Source organism: Lycorma delicatula, chromosome 7 (assembly GCF_047948215.1).
Source record: "Lycorma delicatula isolate Av1 chromosome 7, ASM4794821v1, whole genome shotgun sequence".
Lineage (NCBI taxonomy): Eukaryota > Metazoa > Arthropoda > Insecta > Hemiptera > Fulgoridae > Lycorma > Lycorma delicatula.
The window spans coordinates 81,857,485-81,878,719 of NC_134461.1; the positions used below are offsets into that span (position 1 = coordinate 81,857,485).

A 21,235-nucleotide genomic window follows, 5' to 3' on the forward strand; every position below is an offset into this window, starting at 1 on the left:
TAATTCATGAAAAAAAGTTAAACATTTGACATAAAAAAACTAAATTTTGTTTCTTATCAATACAAATATCAAAATTATTATTATTATTCCTACTGTGTATGTTGCAATCTGTTTAACTAGTGAACAATAAGCAACCCCCATGCCCCAGTGAGATGAGGATGACAGGTAAATGAGGTATAGTTTTGTACAGACTCAGTCCGAACATTCCTGAGTTGTGTGGTTAATTGAAACCCAAACACCAAAGTACAACGGTATCCACTGTCTAGAATTCAAATCTGTTTAAAAGCAATCAACTTTTATTAGGATTTGGACCTCAGTACCTTCAACTTTGAAAATCAGCTGTTAAACAATTGATTTGCAATGAGTTTAACCACTAGACCAGCCTTGTAGGGGTAGTCTAACATCAAAATGATAGTACATTTTTTTATAACTGTCATGTACTCGCAACCTGTGGACCATATTCTTGTTGTCTGTTATAATACAAAATAAATTGTTCTGATACTCAAAAATTTACAAAGGCACAACTGTTTAAAAAAATTAACCAAACATATTTATAAACTTATGGTTTAAGGTTTATCACTACATTTATGTAGAAGCTAAATTCTAGTTCTGCAGGTTTTTAGCTCAATCACAATAAAATCTAATGTTGGTATTCCATGGGACACAAGGCAAGGATGTCGGAGGATGCAATACTCTCCTGCCAATTGCAATATGCAAAAATAGATCTTTTGCTGCTGGGGTTTCTCCAGTGATTGATCAAAACTAAAATACTATATACTTGTTTGTATTAATGGTGAGTGTGAATTTTGTGTCTGCATTACAATTCCAAAGTAGTTTTCTGTGGCACAAACCTGACAATTATTTTAATTATATCATAAAAGATGTAATTAAAATAAACAAGTGGTTAACTCATCATCACAAAGTTAGCTGCTTTTTGAAGTCGAGAGTTCTAAGGTTCGAGTTCTAGTAAAGACAGTTGCTTTTATATGGATTTGAATGCTAGACTGTGGATACCAGTGTTCTTTGGTGGTTGGGTTTCAATTAATCACACTTCTCAAGAGTGGTTGGCCTGAGTCTGTTCAAGACTACACATGTACAGTACATTTACACTTACACACCAGTCTGCGAACAGATGCCTTGGCATCTCTGCAGAGTACTGTTGACATTTTATCACTGTGCTGTTACTCTGTAACCTAGTATTACATAAATAAATAAGTGTTGACTTATACTGCTGGAGCTTAAATTAAAACTTCTTAATTTTCCAATAAATACTTCAGATATTCGTACAATATAAAAAATGTGCAAATTAAATTTTAAATTAGTTTACAGAACAGAATAACAAAATCAAAAAAAAAAAAAAAAAAACATGTGAAAGCATTTTAAAATTATGTTACAATTTTTTAATAATTATAAAATAATATATTATAACATCGAATTAGAGAAATTTAGTCATATACTATTCTTAATTTTTAATAGTAGTGTTACGATTTATTTCTAAATTGCAATTCTAATTCTAATAGTATATAATCCATTTTCTTCTTCCAATGAAAAAGGAACAACTTTCCACTAAAACTGTATTAAATCTCACTTCATTATCGAGTGTTATCACAAACTTTGATTTTTAACTTATTAATTAAGAAATTAAGAATCATAATTTGCAAATTTTACAACATTCATTAAAAATATGACGTAATATCATTAATCAAGTTGTATTATAACTTATATATATTATTATAATATGAGTTATATATATAAAGTATCAGTTTCTAAATACAGATGCTGACAATAAACAGACAATGTATTGAATGTTGCATCTTGTATATTTAAGTAATAGAGTTGAGTTTGCTTAAGTATTAATTTAACAGAATAACAAAACTTTGTGAAAACATTTTCTTTATGACATTAATTAATTTTTATCAACAATATTGTAGGAAAAATGGTTTAATTTTTTATTTAAAAAAATTTTTATCATTATTTTTAATTTAAAATTAAACACTGCTACTTATTTGGGATAGTCCATTTTAATTCAAAAAATGATCGTACATCATTACTATTTTTGATTTTGTTCATATTTGGTATATGATAACTACCCACCTTGTTGTGGCCAAAAAATATTTTTTTATATTTATAAAAACTTTTTTCTTGAGCAATAAACTATTTTATAACTTGCCAACAGGTAAAAACGGTCATTTTCGTCACTTTTTCCATGAGCTGTAGCATTCTTATTTTACATCGTACAGGGGGTAAAAAGGGCTTTTTGGAAAGAGTAGTGATGGAACTTCATCTTACTGTACTCAAAATTCATTTTGTTACATAACCAAATCTTGTAATGTTTACTGAAGTTACCTTTACAAATTGTTGTTTTTTCAGATTTTGGGCCCAAAATAAATAATGAAGGGCTTAGGGTAACAGGCCTGTTTTTTACCTTTTAATTTTTAGCTACTAGTGATACTTATAATTTTTTTAAAAATTGGTCTGTTACATTGTTCTTCATTAAAAAAATGGCCGCCAAATTGTAAGATTTTGAAAATGTTTCATTTTTGGGACCAAAAACCACTAGTGGCAAAAATCTGAAATTTTTGCAGCAGTAAGCACGTTTTATGTATTTTAAAACCATATAAAATTTATTTTGTTACTAAAAGGGGTTCACGGGTAATGAAGTCAACAAAATCGCAAAAAACACCGTTCCAGAAGCATCGGTATTTTATGAAAATCGTAAACAACGTATCCTTTTTCTTTATCCTGTTTAGTCCTCGGTAATTACCTTTCAGATAATACTTCAGAGGATGAATGAGGATGGTATGTATGAGTGTAAATGAAGTGTAGTCTTGTACTATCTCAGTTCGACCATTCCTGACACGTGTGGTTAATTGAAACCCAACCACCAAAGAATACCGGTATCCACGATCTAGTATTCAAAACCGTGTAAAAATAACTGATTTCACTAGGACTTGAAACGCTGGAACTCTCGACTTTCAAATCAGCTGATTTGGGAAGACGCGTTCACCACTACCCCAACCCGGTGGGTTTTAAATAACGTATCCAAAAATGCCTTTACTAACGCGTAAGTTTTTATACTATTTGCATTCATCAGTCAAATACATTTTTCATTATCAAATGTTTGTTATCAACAAACAAGTCTTCTCTTCTGTCTTAATTTTTTAAGTTTACAAATTTATCTATTCACTTTCTAATGAAAGTAAAAGTTTTGTAATAACTTCTAGAGCTGAAAGTATGTTAGGTTCAAATTTAACTTACAATTTTCTCTCTCAATCTATATTTCTTTTATTTTCATTTCTTAAAATTCAACCTACATTTTATCACTACTAAACTAAATAGCCAGAACCATTATTTGCTCTTTAATATATTTTTACAGTCCATATATTTCTGACTAAACACCTAAATACTGCATTATCAGAATCAACCTCATGTAACTCTTTAGCCTACTTATACACAGAATCTTATTTTGTTATTTTAAAAACTTGTGTAGTAAATAATTACTAGATTACACATTAAAAAAAATACGTGAAAGTCTAGTTTCTATTTCATTTCATTGATATTTTTATTTTTCAACTATTTCCCTTTCTTATACCTCTAGTTTGTCATGAAAGGGCACCAATCCATTTTTACAACCCCTACCCAGAAGCCCAGGGACTCTTTAGTCAAGGTACCATACCTTACCTATGTATAATGAAAGGTATTGCTTATTGTTTGCTATTATTGTTTTATATTATTTGCTCAAATACTGTATTATGATTGCTGCATATTGTGTGTGTGTGTGTGTGTGTGTGTGTGTGTGTGTGTGTGTGTGTGTGTGTGTGTGTGTGTGTGTGTGTGTGTGTGTGTGTGTGTGTGTGTGTGTGTGTGTGTGTGTGTGTGTGTGTGTGTGTGTGTGTGTGTGTGTGTGTGTGTGTGTGTGTGTGTGTGTGTGTGTGTGTGTGTGTGTGTGTGTGTGTGTGTGTGTGTGTGTGTGTGTGTGTGTGTGTGTGTGTGTGTGTGTGTGTGTGTGTGTGTGTGTGTGTGTGTGTGTGTGTGTGTGTGTGTGTGTGTGTGTGTGTGTGTGTGTGTGTGTGTGTGTGTGTGTGTGTGTGTGTGTGTGTGTGTGTGTGTGTGTGTGTGTGTGTGTGTGTGTGTGTGTGTGTGTGTGTGTGTGTGTGTGTGTGTGTGTGTGTGTGTGTGTGTGTGTGTGTGTGTGTGTGTGTGTGTGTGTGTGTGTGTGTGTGTGTGTGTGTGTGTGTGTGTGTGTGTGTGTGTGTGTGTGTGTGTGTGTGTGTGTGTGTGTGTGTGTGTGTGTGTGTGTGTGTGTGTGTGTGTGTGTGTGTGTGTGTGTGTGTGTGTGTGTGTGTGTGTGTGTGTGTGTGTGTGTGTGTGTGTGTGTGTGTGTGTGTGTGTGTGTGTGTGTGTGTGTGTGTGTGTGTGTGTGTGTGTGTGTGTGTGTGTGTGTGTGTGTGTGTGTGTGTGTGTGTGTGTGTGTGTGTGTGTGTGTGTGTGTGTGTGTGTGTGTGTGTGTGTGTGTGTGTGTGTGTGTGTGTGTGTGTGTGTGTGTGTGTGTGTGTGTGTGTGTGTGTGTGTGTGTGTGTGTGTGTGTGTGTGTGTGTGTGTGTGTGTGTGTGTGTGTGTGTGTGTGTGTGTGTGTGTGTGTGTGTGTGTGTGTGTGTGTGTGTGTGTGTGTGTGTGTGTGTGTGTGTGACTAATAGAGTTGAGTTTACTTTGACTAATGGTTTTGAGTATACTTAAGTTAACATAATGTACAGCCTTGAAATAATCTATATGAACAGCATTTAAACAAATTTTATTTTTACATAAGGAGTTCTGAGAATCTTTTGTTATCTGTTTACATTTATTTTTAAAACAGAGCAACAAAACTTGTGAAAAAAAAGTTATTTGTGAGATTAATTAATTTTTGTATCATTATAGTTGAAAAACTTGTTTAATTTTTTTTATTTATTTAAAACATTTTTGTCATTATTTACATATAAAATTAGTGACTAAATAAAAATCCATTTCTGAAAGTTTTTTGGATGAAGATTAGCTGTTATGTATAGCTCATCCAGATTTAGATCAACAAATGATAACTGCTCATTAATAATATCTTATAATACTGCTGGTGATAATGATATCTTTGAAAGTAATCTTTTTATTTCTGGATCAATTTTCAAAATCTAAAGCAAATAATTGAATTATTATAATTTTTCTCTGAAAAAGAAGGGTTTACTTTTAATCCACATTCACAATATAAGTATTCTGTCTGTTTTAATGCTAATTTTGACATTTTTTCAAATTTTTTTGTTATAAAGCACTTCAGATTCATTTTGAAGTGCAATTTTTTTTTTAATTTATTTTAATAAAATATGTTTGCTGTTTAATGGAGTTTATACAATGTTTTTTTTTTTTTTTTTTAAATGAATAATTTTAATGAATGAAACTGATCTATCACAAATAACTATAAGAATATCCAAATTTAATATTACATTATTTTTCATGGTCAATGAGTATGAAAAATATATTACACTGTTATATTAATTTTTTATTAAACTGTTTAGTTAATTTTCAAAGAGAAATAACTTTAAATAATCATAAGAAAACATAAAAAAAACCATAATTATACAAAACGGTAAGTGTAATTCTTGGATTTTGAATTGTTTAACTTAAAAGTGAATAGATATTGCATAATAATGTATAATAATAAAATCATGAAAGGTATTACTGAATTCTTGATAAATTGTTTTCTTCTCAAACAAATCAATTTATTACTGTTCCACTCATAAAATAAATAACCTTCAAAAACCTTTTATTCTCAATTATCTACCTCTTTAATAATCTTAAATCTACCTCTTGTAATATTTGTTTTCCTTTACTGCTCCACTTACTTTTGGAAACTGGATATTTGAATTTTGTTGCAAATAATTCAAATAAAAATAAAAAGCATTACTACTTGGTAAAAACAGGGCAGTTAATAATAAACAGGTGGAAAACAAAAATATTATTTTAAGATTTGTCCTAATCTTCGTTCATCAGTGGTTGAAAAAGTGACGGTTGAGTAGATTTAAAAGTAAATAAATAATCAATAGCAAATTTTATAAAAATTGAATCATTTTCATTAATCAGACATGACTGATGAAATAAAAATACATTATTATCATTCTTTTATGGCATTACAGGCAGTGATGAGCCTTGACCTCCTTCATGAACACCTTTCATTCTTCCATATTAACATAATTCCCCTTTATTCTCAAGTCCCAATTCCCCTCATCCGACTACTTGTTCCTTGGTCTGCCCTTCTTCATCTGATGATCTAATATCTATCTACCTTTAGTGATTCTATATAGTTTAGTAGGGATCATCTTCTCTACATGCTCTCATTCTTTGAGCCTTAATGAACCTAACTATTACTTGAAGCTATGACTTGATAACTATGACCCTTCCAACAAAGCCTCAAACTCACTATTCCTTTTAATACTCTCCATTATTCAGTCTTATTTTTAGGCCTATAATTCCTCCTTATTATTCCCCATGCATCTATAAAGCATCCATATTTCTGTATTGTAAATCATAAGAGGTTGTACCAAAGTTTCACATAGGCATTTACTTTTGGGCTTTTACTAATACACCTATTTTTGAGCAGAATCATAAAATAATATTTTGATCTTCTCTCCTGCACATTTTCTTTACACTACTCATGCTGCTCAAATTAGACGCAATTTATTTATTCCTGGCATTCACTTTTCACCTAGCATAAAAAAAAATCTGAGCAACCTCCATCCTGGTGACATTGACATCATCACGAATTTGGTTTTTTCTCAGTTAATAGGGGATAAAAATTATAATATAGAAAATAGAAGAGATTAAAGTTTATATTAATCATTTAAAATGTAAAAAAATTAAACATTTTAGGTTAAAATATTAAGCTAAATACACGAAAACTATTTTAAGATTAATTCATTTTGAATTTAAAATAATAATTGTACACAAATCGCTAGTTATCAGTTTGGTATTAAAAAAAAATTATAAGAAGTCACAATTTTTAGATTTTACAGTCCAAGAAAACTAAATTTTTAAAATTATGTTATTCTTTAATTATCTCGAAACAGTTCTTGTATTTATTTAAATCAAATTAATTTTTTAATCGACTAGCTCCAACACCGATTGAACTAATCTCAAATTATACAAATAATAACCTAATATAAAATTACTGTCAACCCGGTATTGATTTTACTTTCGTACTTTGTTGTTAATGATAACATATAGTTATTTTAAAAATGAGAAAAAATAATACTGTTTTAGAACATCATCATACCTATGGAATGTTTACTCTTTATATTCGTATTTTTAAAAAATTGAACTTCCTGGCTATCAACAGGAAATAAAAGCTCTATTTTATTGCCCTGAAGCGTCTAATAAACTCGCTCAGCTTTACATCATTATTTTGCGTATATAAATTTTCGTATAAAGTATAATATCTTTTGGGGCTCTTTCAAAACAGCAACGTAATTATTTCGTATAATTCAGCACAATACTTCGGCTTTGATATGTTTAATAAACTGCCGAACCTTTTGAATTTGAACATCCCACGCATGTTATATAATTATTAAAAATAAGATTGAATTACCTATTTAATATTTTAATTAAAATAATTAATAACGTCGGCTAACGTTATACAATATTCAATTATTGCATTTTTTAAAGACGTACCAGATCCCAGTAAATACTACCTAGAACACGTGAATGTCGACAGATATATGAAGAGGTAAAGAAAAACTTATAATAGACGCAAAAGTCTAATTAAAAAAGTCAGTTAAATAAAATCATCAATTAAAACAAAGAAAAAAGATCTTCACTTTGCAAAAATTGATTGCCAAAAGATTAATTATAATATATTAAGTTTGTAGCCGAAACAGGTAGGGCTATTACAAAAATATAACTTCCATTATCAATCGATGAAGTTTTTCGGCATCATCATACTCAACTAAAAATCCACTCAATCCAATAGATATAAAAAAATGTAATCCTACCTGTACCTACATTTATAACACGAGAGACTTTCCAATGAGACTTCTTTACATTTTTTCTGGTTTTGTCTTACCATGAGCCCATTAACGCACATTCTCAGTAGCATCGATTGTCAGTACATCACATTTTCTCACTCTTGCAAACTTTTTTTTTATTTTTTCACATTTATATCAAAGATTTTTATACTTCATCCTAAACAGATTATTTACGAAGCAAAAAATGTATGGTGTATTAAACAATATAACAAGCAATTTTATTCAGTTAGAAAAGACTCATTAGTTTTGTTCGGTAAGGTACGTACTAGAAATGTCTGAGAAAAAATTTAGAGTACTATTAAACATTTTCTTTTGATGGCAAATATAATCGATTTAAATTAAGTCCGTTTATACGACTTTATTCATTATTATTAGTTTTTAATTTTTTTTTTATTAATACCACAAATGTATTAATTAGAATTACTACTTTTATTACAGCTGAAAGAACTGTATCTGATACTATTATAAAATCCCCAAGATTACAAGTGCTTGGTTTTCTGAGAAATTATAAAATAATATTCAAACTTGTCTTAATTTTATCTTTTGCCTCCCACTCCCGTTTAAAATCCCTACTATAACATGGTTCCGTCATTCATTAGTTAAATTAGTTCCATAACTAAAGAATAGATGTAGACTGTATCAAGAACTACAACAAAACAAAATATCTTTAAGGTATGACATTTAATCATTTTATCTATGATATTAACTTAGGAACAACAACTGAACTCATAATCTAAAACATATTACAAAAATATTTGTAATCGACTTGAGAAAACGTTTTTTATGAAAGAATAACCTACAAGGTTATCCGTTAAAATATCACAAAAATGTAGCCGCAATTATCAATAAAACTGTTAAATTAATTAACTTATAAAAACTGTTAAAAAATTAAAAACAAAGAAATGGTAATTCAAATCAACTCACGTGTTTTTTGCTTACAGCATATATTAGTTCCAACATAATATTACAGCAGTTACATTTTGTAAAACTTACTTAGCTTTGTATATAAAAACATTGTATTGATACTACATTTATGTAGTTACAGAAAAATGTCCTTCAATACATATTGCTTACCTCTCAATAGGGGAAAATGTTTGAAAATAAACACTTTTAATGAAATGTGTATTATTATAGATAAAGTGAGAACAAGACACTTAACAATTATAATCTGATTTGTATAATGACAAACTTAATTATTATCTTTTGTTACTGTGAAATTATTTGAATATTGTTAAAAATATTAATATAATAAATTACACATCACATTACACATCATTGACACATTACATAAAATTATTAATCTATTTATTAATAATTAACTATATTGTAAACTATTTCAGAAACATGTCGTATAAAGTTGAGGCAGTAACAAAACCACTGTTCTGTGGAGAAGGGCCGCATTGGGATATTCTTACACAAACACTCTATTTTGTTGACTTAGGTAATGTTGGAATTCATAGTTACAAACCCTCTACAAATGAACATTATTCTGCAATAATAGGAGATGGTAAGTGGAATTATGTTTTTAATTATAAATAAAAGGTTCAGAAACAAATGAGTTTCTTAAATTTAAATAACACAAAGTGCAGTAATTTTAATCTGTTTGATCTTATATAAAAAAAAATTAACTATCATATAATAAAAATAATATGATTTTTTTTTAGCTTTATATGCATTTTTTATTTTCATTAACATAAATTTAATGTTTTATTAATTACAGGAAAACGTACAGCATCAATTATAATTCCTGTAGAAGGACAGAAGGATACATTTATAATAAGTTTAAAAAATGATATTGCAATCATTACATGGGATGGTAAAAGTTCTAAAACATCAGAACCTGAAATAATTGCTAGTCTGGGACCAAAAGGCAGTGATAACGTGTTAAATGATGGAAAAGTAGATGCAAAAGGACGTTTATGGATAGGTATTATACATTACCTTTATTTTTATTTTATGTTAAAATAAAAAATACAAAGTAAAGTTATGATAGTGCAGATTTCACTTTGCAGGCTAGAATTCTTTTGTTTTATTTTGCAAAGGATAATATTATTCTATAGATGTTTATTAGTCATAGTTTTGGGTAGGTATATGTATAATTTTGCTGTATTATAACACAATTTCATAGAGAAATAGAAAATTTAATACATCAAGGCCAAAGAATTATTATCAATTATAATTACACATGATAGAGATGTGTATAATTTTATTTATCTATTAGATAAATAAAAAAATATACTGTTTATTTTTTTAATTACAGCTGTATTGTTTTTTAAGTACAGCACAATGCTGTTCTTAAACAAGTTGGTGGGTGTTACTGCTTCAGTTGAGAAGTCTGATGAACTTGCTGGATTAGACGCAAGTATACCTGGCAACCATACGCAGGTATGGTTGCCTGGTTACGTAAGGAGAGAAGAGAGAAAGGAGGAGGGATAAGTGATTTTGATGAACTGCTTAAGTTATTGCATGAGAACATCGATCAGTTAAGTTTAGACATGCTTACCTTTTGGAAAAAACGGAATTATCTGAATTGTAGATTTTGTAATATTGCATAGTTCTGACAGATCAGTTCTTTCTCTGTTGAGTTAAATAAAAGTAACTTTTAAGTATTAATTCAACATCCTAGACACATTTTAAATAAAATTATATATAATGATAATATATAAAAAATATAAATTTATGGTGCAAAACTGGTTACTTGACTATATAGACATTTAGCCTTAAATTAACTAAAGTAATAACATAAAAAATGTAATGAATTGAAAATTTAATTGTCAGGGTGCTAAATGTCCTTAAATCGTACAAAAAATTATTTAACTGCTATGGCACAATCATATTTATCTTACATAACAGTCTATTTTAAACCAAAATTATAATAACATAAACTGGTAAGAGAATTAACAAATAAATATTTCATTAATTATTTAACAAATATTTTACACACAATAATTAATTTAATAATTTCATTTATTTATTACTATTAGTTTAATTTATTTGTTACATTATTTAATTTTATTAGTTCAATTTATTAAGCGAATAAATTAAATTAATTAAATCAATTCATTATCAATTAATTATGTTAATTAATATAATGCCAGTTAAAGAAAAAAGAACTTATTAAAATTGCTAGTTTATTTTTCCATAACACGTTTATAAATTCAATACAGATTTATTGTTTATTGCATAATATAGAATTTTATACAGAGACAGATTCCTGCAACATATAATAAACCTACTGGGAATTGGAATGATACAATTTTATACAAAATAAGATTTGTTAACTTTTGTTAAGAGTTTTTAATGAAAAACACACAAAAAATATCTAACTACCCATAAAACAAATTAAACATTTTTTTAATCCTTTCACTTTGAAGAATTGATCAACAACTTGTTGGTATGCAATTTTAATTCTGATTGTATATTATTAAATTAAATTATTATTATTAAATTGTATATTATTAAAGTGAATTGAAGTTCATCACAGACATTTTCCTTTTTGAGTAATATGCAAATACATTCTTTTGGAATTCTAATTATTAAATCTTCAAGGGATTTTTTTTAATATGAAATTTGCTAGCCACTTCAAATTAGTTAAATGATTATCTTATAAGTAGAAAAATGACTCCTTTGAACTATAACATACAAATATGTCCTGTTAAAGTACTTCTTGGCAAAATTCATTTCTATTCTGTTCACAGAATTTCATAAAAACAATTATAAGTGTATGAGTGAAACAGAGAGTTAATTGCATGTAATTCCAAGTGGAAGGATGGCAGATTGAAGCCTAGCTACACTCTTAAGTTCTGCAGTTCATTATCTTATTTACAATTAAACTGAAATACAACATTTATGCTTATACTCAATAAATATTTCAAAATTATAATTTTCTACAGGTTCAACTGCAAATATGATCGAGTTAAATGAAAATCATCCAGCAGTTGGGAAACTTTATAGTATTGATAAGAGAAAAAATGTTGCAGAACATCTTGATGGAATTAAAGTTCCAAATGGTTTAACTTGGAGTTTAGATAACAAAACGTTTTACTATATAGACTCATTTAAATTTTGTATCAATTCATATGATTATGATATTGAATCAGGAAATATCTGTAAGTATATTTGTAATAATTATTAAAAAAAACCAACTCAGCAATGCATCACTTGTTTAATATTAAATATAAATTTATAAACAAACTTAATAACAACTGTACTTAGTAAGTTACAGCACAGAGATGGGTCTGCCCACAGGAGTTTAGAAATGACTCTGAATGTGCCTTCTCATCTTAAAGCATAAAACAGGTTAAGTGAAGCAAGTGATCTTTAATCTGCCTTAAACATTTAATAACTCCTTAAGTGCTAATTAATCAGACACTGAACTGTTAATTTTTTTATTATTTTATTGTTTACCATAACTTAACTTTAAGAAAAGATATTTTTGAAGAAGGTAAGTGAATCATGGTGTACAGAACTAGTAGTAAAAAAGATTTATCTCACTGTAACTTCTCATCGATTTATCTTTTTTTATCTTTTATTTTTCTTTTTTTGAAAAGATTTATCTAATTGTAAAGATTAATCTCACTGTAATTTGGGTGCTGATTTCAAATATGCTATTGAAATTGTGTTACCACATAAAGGCTTTATGTAAATCGTAAATTTGTAAAAATGTTTTGCAAAGTAAGCATGAAAGCAGCTTTATTGCATAATGGTAACAAATGGCCATCCATTTCATTAGCTCATGCAGTCAACATGAAAGAAACGTATGGTACTATGGAATATTAGAAACAATAAAATTCAAAGAACATATGTAGCAAAATTTCAGTGATCTGAAAGTTGTTGCGTTACTTCTTGGTTTACAAAGTGGGTTTAAAAAATATTGTTAGTTTCTTTGTCTTTTGGAAAGTCATGGATTCAGAAAGTCATTACTATGTAAAGAACTGGCCATTGCGGCAGAATTTTGTGACTAGTGAAAAAAATGTAAAGCATTTATTATTAATTGAAAGTGGTAAAATTCATATTGCCCACACTTCACACAAAACTCAGAAAATTTTTGTAAAGGCACTGGACAAAAATTGACCAGGATTTAATCATTTAAAAAGATTTTCTTAAATTGAGTGATGGTAAGCTCAAGGAGGGTATATTTATCAGTCTGCAAATCAAGAAACTTCTTAAGGACTCAACTTTTGACGATAAACTTAGTGAATATGAACTAACTGCACGGAAGTCCTTCAAATACACTGTTTTTTGTTTTTTTTTAGGCAACAGAAAAGATAAAAACTATGTTTTTTTTTGGTTAATAAGCTGTTAGAAAACTACAAACATTTAGGATGTAGGATGTCATTAAAAATTATTTCCTACACTTTTTTCCCAAAAATTTGCGCTTTGCAAGCAATGAGCAAGGAGAGTGTTTCCATCAAGATATTGTGACCTTGGAGCATTGGTATCAAGGAAGATGGTATACTGGAATGATAGGTGACTATTGCTGGTGTTTGTTTAGAAAAACTGAACAAACATTGTACAAGCAAAAAAGTTTATCAACCAATTTTTAAAATTAAAGGTAAGGCAATTCCAATGATTTAACTTTTAAAAACTGTAATTTTAAAATGAATTAATATATTTAAATTTATCTGTGTTTGAATAAATAACAATTTAGTACTTAAATGTTATGATGATGGGCGTTTGATAAATTCATGCAAAAATAAAAAATACTTTTTGGGAAAGATTGTTTAATTTTTCAACAAAATACACATCAGTTCAACGGCACACAGATGTTACGCTTCTATCTTTAATTGTTATCATGAAACACACCTTTTTACTTGATTACAAATCATCAATTTCTGTCAAATAATTGTGGGAACTCATAATAATCTGGATGTTTATTATAACTTATTTTGTGAAGTATGTTGGTAGAGAAAGCCTTTTAAAATAAAAAATAAAAACTTTTAGTGTAAAATTTTTAACAAAAATAGTTTTTAAATACAAATTTTTTAAAAGATTACAAAATTAGTAAATGAAATGAGACAAATACTGCTTTATTTGATTTAACTGAATATCATAGTGTACTGTACTAATATTTTAAACCATTTACAAATTATGCAAGTTATCTTGATTAACTTGAGCAATCAATGGGGTAAGTGAAAACAAAGAAGTGTGCATTAGTCTGTTTGAAACACTTCAGGCAGGAAAATATTCACCCTCTCCACATTCAAAATCTTCCTCAAATATTTGCTGAGATGACCTATTATAATTTATTTTTCAGAAAATAAAAGTTTCAACATTGTACATAAAAATACATAACTGTTTTTTAGAATAATTTTGTAGCTATAATAAAATATTTATCTTTATTTAATATGTATTCTTTCTCTTATAACAATACAGCAAATGAGAAAACAGCATTTCATTTGGAGGAAAATGGCCTTCCTAAATTTCCAGATGGCATGACAATTGATGCGGAGGGAAATTTATACGTTGCTAACTTCAATGGTCAACAAGTAAGCAGATTACTAGTTTTAAAATTTTAATGTAATTACAAGTATCAAATATAAACACTTTTATTAAATCTTCTAGACATTAGGGCTTCATTAAATTTTAAACAGAACAGCAGTCATAATACTTGTGGACTTAAACTCTTGTTACCTAAAAATGATATTTTTCTTAAAGATTAATAATCCTTCCAGAAAAGAAATTTTTTAGTCAAGAACAAAGCAAATTACAAGTTTAAAATATTTACAAAAATAATAATTTTTAATTGTTTTTTATCAAGATTTTTTTTTTTAATTTACAATTTTACAAGCAGATAAGATAAAAACGTGAAGTAATATTTTGTATAGATTAAGAATAAGCTATTCTATGATTGAAAAAAAATACAATTATAATAATGCAATTTTGTTTGTTGTAGATATTGAAAATTGATCCAAAAAAAGGGGAATTACTCTCAAAGATATCAATACCTTCAGCAGTTACATCAGTTGCATTTGGTGGTCCAAATCTGGATGAGCTGTACGTAACAACAGCAAACTGTCATCCAGAAACCTATCAAAAATTGGCAGATAATGGCATAAGGGGATGTTTACATAAAGTCACTAATCTGGGGGTTAAAGGAGTACCAATGTTCAAATTTAGATTGTAAATAAAAATAAAAATATTTTAAATTAAAAGGATCAAACCATTTTCTGATAATATTAATAATAAAAATTAATTAATGTAATAAAGATTTTTTTTTCACAAAATGTTTTGTTTTTCTGTTTAAAATATAAATTTAACCACAGACTATACCAAATAATTACAAATGACAAAAAAACTAAATAAAATTTCCTTATATGCTGTTCTTATAGCTTACAGGGATGTAAATTGCATAACTTATTACTAATAGATACATCATTCACAGTAGTAATTATTGTGAGCATCCTGATCTTTAAATAAATATTTAACTTGATTAATGATAATATAATATCACAATTTTGTTACAGTATGTGATATATAATAATGGAAAATTTATCACAACTTATACGAGGGCTATTCAGAAAGTAAGGAACGTTTCCACCTGACGCCGCCAGGCGCACGCCAATCGCGTATATATTGGTGTGCCGTGCTCGGCACCTCAGTCAAGGGGAATTACGTCGGGAGGACAGGCTTTATAAGCCTAGCCTTCCGCGGTCGGCCCATGAAATGGGTTCGATAACGCTGGTTTAACAACGGATTGGAATGCAATTAAATCCGTCTTAAATTCACTAAAATAATAATAGACAAAACTTGAAAAATTAGATCCGAGATTAAAAAAATAACCTTTTAAAAAACAAGCCCGATTAGAATGATCCAGCAGCAAGGGACTCTGTCCAGGTTCTGCGATAAAGTAGGGAGTAATAGACTCCTGCCAACTTTGCACTCCATTCCATTCCAGGCACCTCAGTCAGCGTCCAGCCGTGACAACGGGAACATTTCTGCTCTGTCCGTTTTTTTATATACAAATTTGAAATGTGTGCTGCAATCGAAAATCCCGCCAGTTGTGAGGTGCGGTCTGCGATTCGTTTTTTGTTGGGAAAAAACTTAAAACCAATAGAAATTCATCGGGAACTGTGTGAAGTGTACGGGAACAACGTAATGAGTGAAAGTTCTGTCAGGAAGTGGTGCAATCAGTTTAAAAATGGCTGAACAAACGTTCACGATAAAGAGAAGAGTGGACGTCCAAGCATTGTGACTGACGATCTGGTCTCCAAAGTTGACGAAAAGATTCGTGAAAACCACCGTTTCACAATAACCGAGCTTTCTCTATGTTTCCCACAAGTTTCACTGACTTTATTGTTTGAAACTGTTTCACAGAAGCTAGGCCTACCACAAATTTTGTGCAAGATGGGTGCGTCACTGAGTGGTTGAGATCACAGGCGGCAGAATTCTATGACACAGGAATTTCAAAGCTTGTCCACCGCTATGATAAGTGCCTGAATTTGTATGGTGATTATGCTGAAAGGTAGTATTTTAGTCCCTCTTTCACATGTATATAATAAAAAGTTTTTCTTGTACTTGGTTTTTTTAAAATTCCAAAACGTTCCTTACTTTCTGAATAGCCCTCGTATTTTGCAGATCTCTTAAGTGCCAGCAACTTAAACAGTAATGATTTTCAACAAACAGATTTAACTGATAATTGGCCTCCAAAATGTTAAGTGAATTTTTCTTTTAGAAACATATAAATAATTTAATAGATAAAGTGGTAAAAACTAAACCTTGCACTTAATGCAAGATCCAATAATTTTATAAGTAAGCAATTAATTAAACAGCAAAAAGTAACTGAATTAGTAATAACTTATGTTTACTCCAAAAACCTTTTACATTTAATTAGTTTTTAATTAACTCAACATTCTCTTAACTGGTCATTAATATAAATTTCTTTAATATCAGATATTCATTGTTACCTGTAAAAGAGAATGAAATTAACATTAAAAGTTTAATGCAATATACACTAAATGATTGCTATCAAATATCTAATAAAATAATTGTATACTGAAATATTAATATAAAGAAAATTGCAATAAATGTAATAAGTTATACTAAATTAAAACTTACACTTCTGTTTCTAAAATGAGCAGTATAATCTTCCTGAATAGCTCTCTTGAACAAGTTAATTATACTAAATGATTCATTTAAATTTATTAATAACCTATTCCCTAATTTAAAATTACTAATTAAAATATTAATTTAAAAAAGTAAATAATTTAACACATTATCAGCCACAGAGGTTGACCGAGTGGTTGTATCTACCATTCAAACTTTAGTAAATTTAAACTTAATAAGTTTACTTAAAAAAGTAAAACTTACTATTCTGAGCTTACTATTCAAGTTATATAAGTTTTTAAGTTATACTAAAACTTACTATTCAATGGAGAAATTTTCCATTGCTTTCTAATCTGTTCCAATCTCTTTGATCAATATACTTCTTTCATCCTTTTCAAGACAATATCACAAAAATTTTCAAAAGTTCAAACACTTAAGAATTACTTTCTAATTTCTTAAATCTATGTTTGATATCATTAGATGTTTTTCTGCATATTGTGTAACTTTTGGTTACTTCTGCATAAGAATTACACAACCTCATTGGCATAATCTATCTTTCATAAAATTACATTTTAAACCAAAATTACAAAAATATAGACAAAATCACAACAAAACTGACAAGAACATTAAAAGAGAAATATTTCATTTAGTATTTTTTACAAAATTTATACACTGTAAAGCGATATTAATTTAATAATTTTATTTATTTACTTATAATTATTATTTTAATTTAATTCACATTCTGTGAATTAATTAATATAATGCATATTAAAGAAAAATTATATGTTAAGATTATTAATTACTTTTTTAAGAATTTTTTTATGAATTCAGTTTTATTTTGTTAAATAACACTGATCAACAATGATTTTGTTAAATGAGACTGAATAACTGATTCTTACAGTATTTGCTGATTTTAAGTATAAAATCAGAATTCTTCTATCAGGCACAGTAATTAAAATGGACAAGAATGTGACTCATTCTAATTATTTTGATCTTACTACAAACATGTCATCCACTCATTAGTTATTTCTGTCTATAAGTAAATATAATAATGATAAACTGTCGTGCAGACTACAGAAATATTTTTAATTATCATTCAAGTGTGAGTTCTTGTGTTTGTAACATTGTTTTGTAGCTGGCTTTCATATTTGCAGGTATATGTTGTTCAGTAAAGTGTGTGTATGTTTATTAAATTAGTATTTTTATAAAGTGTTTCTTTTTAAACAATATTAGTTATTCTAATGGTATTAACAATGCCTCGCAGTTGCATTAATCATCCAAACATTTTCTGCTACATCTGTGGTGAGGTAACGTTGAAGTCTCAGAAAAGAAATATAACCCTACTGATAAAAAAGTCATATTAACTGTATTTTGGATGTAAATTAGGTGATCAGAACAAATCTTGGGCTCCTCATATTTTCTGTGCTTCTTGTGTAACATTGTTGACTGGTTGGCCAAGTGGATCTTGTCACATGTCATTTGCAATTCCAATGGTTTGGAGAGAACCACACCACAGACTGTTATTTTTGTCTAATAAAAATATCTGGGATAACAGCTAGACGTACTGTTAGATATCCTGATATTCCCTCTCCCATGCGGCCAGTACCACATACCCAAGAGCTTCCAATTCCTTTACCATCAAAAACATAGAACTTAGATGAAGATGAAATGTCAAATCTTGTGCTGACTTATCAGGCGATGAAGAAAGAGTTCCAAACTTTTTAGGAAACAACCCCATTTAATTAGTCAGAATTAAATGATCTGATTTGTGATCTAAATTTATCAAAGAATCAAACGGACATACTGGCATCAAGACTGAAAGGATGGCATCTTTTACAACCAATCACTAAAACAAGTACTTTCCATGACAGGCAATCAGAATTTGAACATTTCTTCTCACAGTACGAAAACTACTGTAATGATGATACTGTAATGATGGACTCTTTACTGGAAGCTTTGGGAGATATGAACAATCCTGACAAACAGCAACTTTTTATTGACTCGTCAAAGCTTAGTTTGAAAACTGTTCTACTTCACATTGGAAATAAATACCCATCACTACCATTAGCATATGCTGTTCAAAGGAGTCTGATGAAAGTATGAAACTTGTATTGAACAGGATTCAGTATGAAAATATTTATAGCATATTTGTGGGGATCTGAAAGTAATAGCACTTTTACTTGGACTCAACTTGGATATACTAAGTCTGTTGCTTTTTGTGCAAGTGGGACAGAAGGGACAGAAAAAACTATTACATAAAAGAGCAATGGCCAAAGAGATAGGTACTGACTGACTGTAGGAAAGAATTTTGTTAAGTAATAGATTGTAAAAAACAGTTTCTAAAAAACTAATTCCCTAATATAAGTGATGCTAAGATAAAGGAAGATATATTTGTTGAACCACAAGTAAGAAAACTAATGAGTGATCCAGCGTTTGAAGAATGTTTGAATGACTCGTAGATTGCTGCATGGAAATCATTTCAAAATGTGGTAAACAAGTTTCTTGGAAACCATAAGTCCAGTAACTACAGAAAACTTGTAAGTGAACTCCTTCAAAATTATAAAACACTTGGGTGTAACATGTCACTCAAAAGCCATTTCTTACATTCAGATTTGGATTTTTTCCCTAACAATCTCGGCACTATTAGTGATGAACATGGAAAATGCTTTCACCAGGATATATCTACAATGGAAACACGATAACCAGGGAAAATGGAACCTAAAAGTGTCAGCGGACTGCTGTTGTAATCTAAAGAGGGATCTAGTTACAGCAGAAAATCCAAAAGAAATATTTGTTAGGCAAGTACAAAATTCATGTAATGTATTGTCATATTACCTTCACCATACATATTTTGTTTCGAAAGAAACTTTAATTACAAAAAAACTGAGCCTGATACAAAATATTTATTAACGTATATGAAATAAACATAAAAAATACTAAAGAATCAGCCATTCAATGTACCAAATAAGTTGTTGATCTGTTCTGGAAAATGGATGGAATAAAAAATATATAACTTGTTTTATTTATTAATTGGATTTTTTTCTTTCACATTTTTCATTAAAAAATATAACAAAAGTTAACAAATTTTATTTTGTATAAATATATAATTTTCATCATTGTATAAATGTATAATATAATAATTTTCATCATTCATGCCCTTATGTTTATCTATAAATTCTTGCTCCAGTCTGGTAACCCTTCTGATTGAACAACTTCAGGATTTTTGTATGACACATCAAATGAATCATTTTCATCACGCACTTAATAACAATAATTAATTTAAGGCTTTTAATTAATACTTTATAATTAAAAATTTATGATTATACTGACTAAATATTTCAAAATTATAAGTTTCTACAGGTTCAACTGTACATATGACTTTAATGAAAACCATCCATCAATTGGCAAACTTTGTAGTTGTGATAACAGAAAAACGTTTGCTGAACATCTTGACAGAATAATTACAAATGGTTAACTTAGATAACAAAAGTTAAATTTTTTTTAAATAACAATATATTTATTCTGTAAAGATGTCAGTCTGTCTTTTAATTTCATTTGTTGCTTCTTCAGCAGATCCAAATGAGAAGCTATTTTAACTATTTAATAAGAAGCTATTTTAAGCTTTAACAGAAGAAGCCAGCATCATAGTGTAATGCAAGGAGTTATCTCTAGGATCTTTAATTAAGTAGTTTTTCATTTCCATCTGTCTTCTAATACCATTGACTTCCTGGAGACATTTCTCTGCTTTTGAGGGGTAGTTTCCCACCCCAAGGCAGTAGAGTATCCTACGTTAAAAATAATAAACTGTCCAGTTTATTAGTTAAATTTACAGCACTGACATACATTTGGGAAGAATCAGTTTTGAAATTTCATAAACACTCATAAAGATGAAAAGACCAGCTATATATATTCATGGGCTTTTTATTTAAAATATATTCTGTAAATAAATTATTTTATAAAGATGGTTATTTTTAATTATGAAGAACAAGTAAGGAGGAAGTGTGTAAATTATTTAATTTTGCTTACAAAATCTGAACATTGATTTGGACTGAAATAAAAGTGTGTGAGTGTGTGCACACAATAAAATAAATCTTTTTCATTGATTCTTTCCTGTGTCTTTAAAAATATGCAATGTAATGTTAACA

At 28.8% G+C, this 21,235-nt stretch overlaps 1 protein-coding gene across 1 annotated transcript in view; it reads left to right on the forward strand.

The window, feature by feature from the left end:
- LOC142328320 (uncharacterized) overlaps positions 1-15,271 on the forward strand; it is a 73,715-nt gene extending 58,444 nt beyond the window's left edge. Inside the window, exons 14-18 of the mRNA XM_075372026.1 lie at positions 9,386-9,552; positions 9,766-9,972; positions 11,939-12,154; positions 14,421-14,533; positions 14,941-15,271. Coding sequence (XP_075228141.1) covers positions 9,386-9,552; positions 9,766-9,972; positions 11,939-12,154; positions 14,421-14,533; positions 14,941-15,171 — 934 coding nt within the window. The 3' untranslated portion in view covers positions 15,172-15,271. The remainder of the gene's footprint in view (positions 1-9,385; positions 9,553-9,765; positions 9,973-11,938; positions 12,155-14,420; positions 14,534-14,940) is intronic.
- Positions 15,272-21,235: the final 5,964 nt, after the last annotated feature.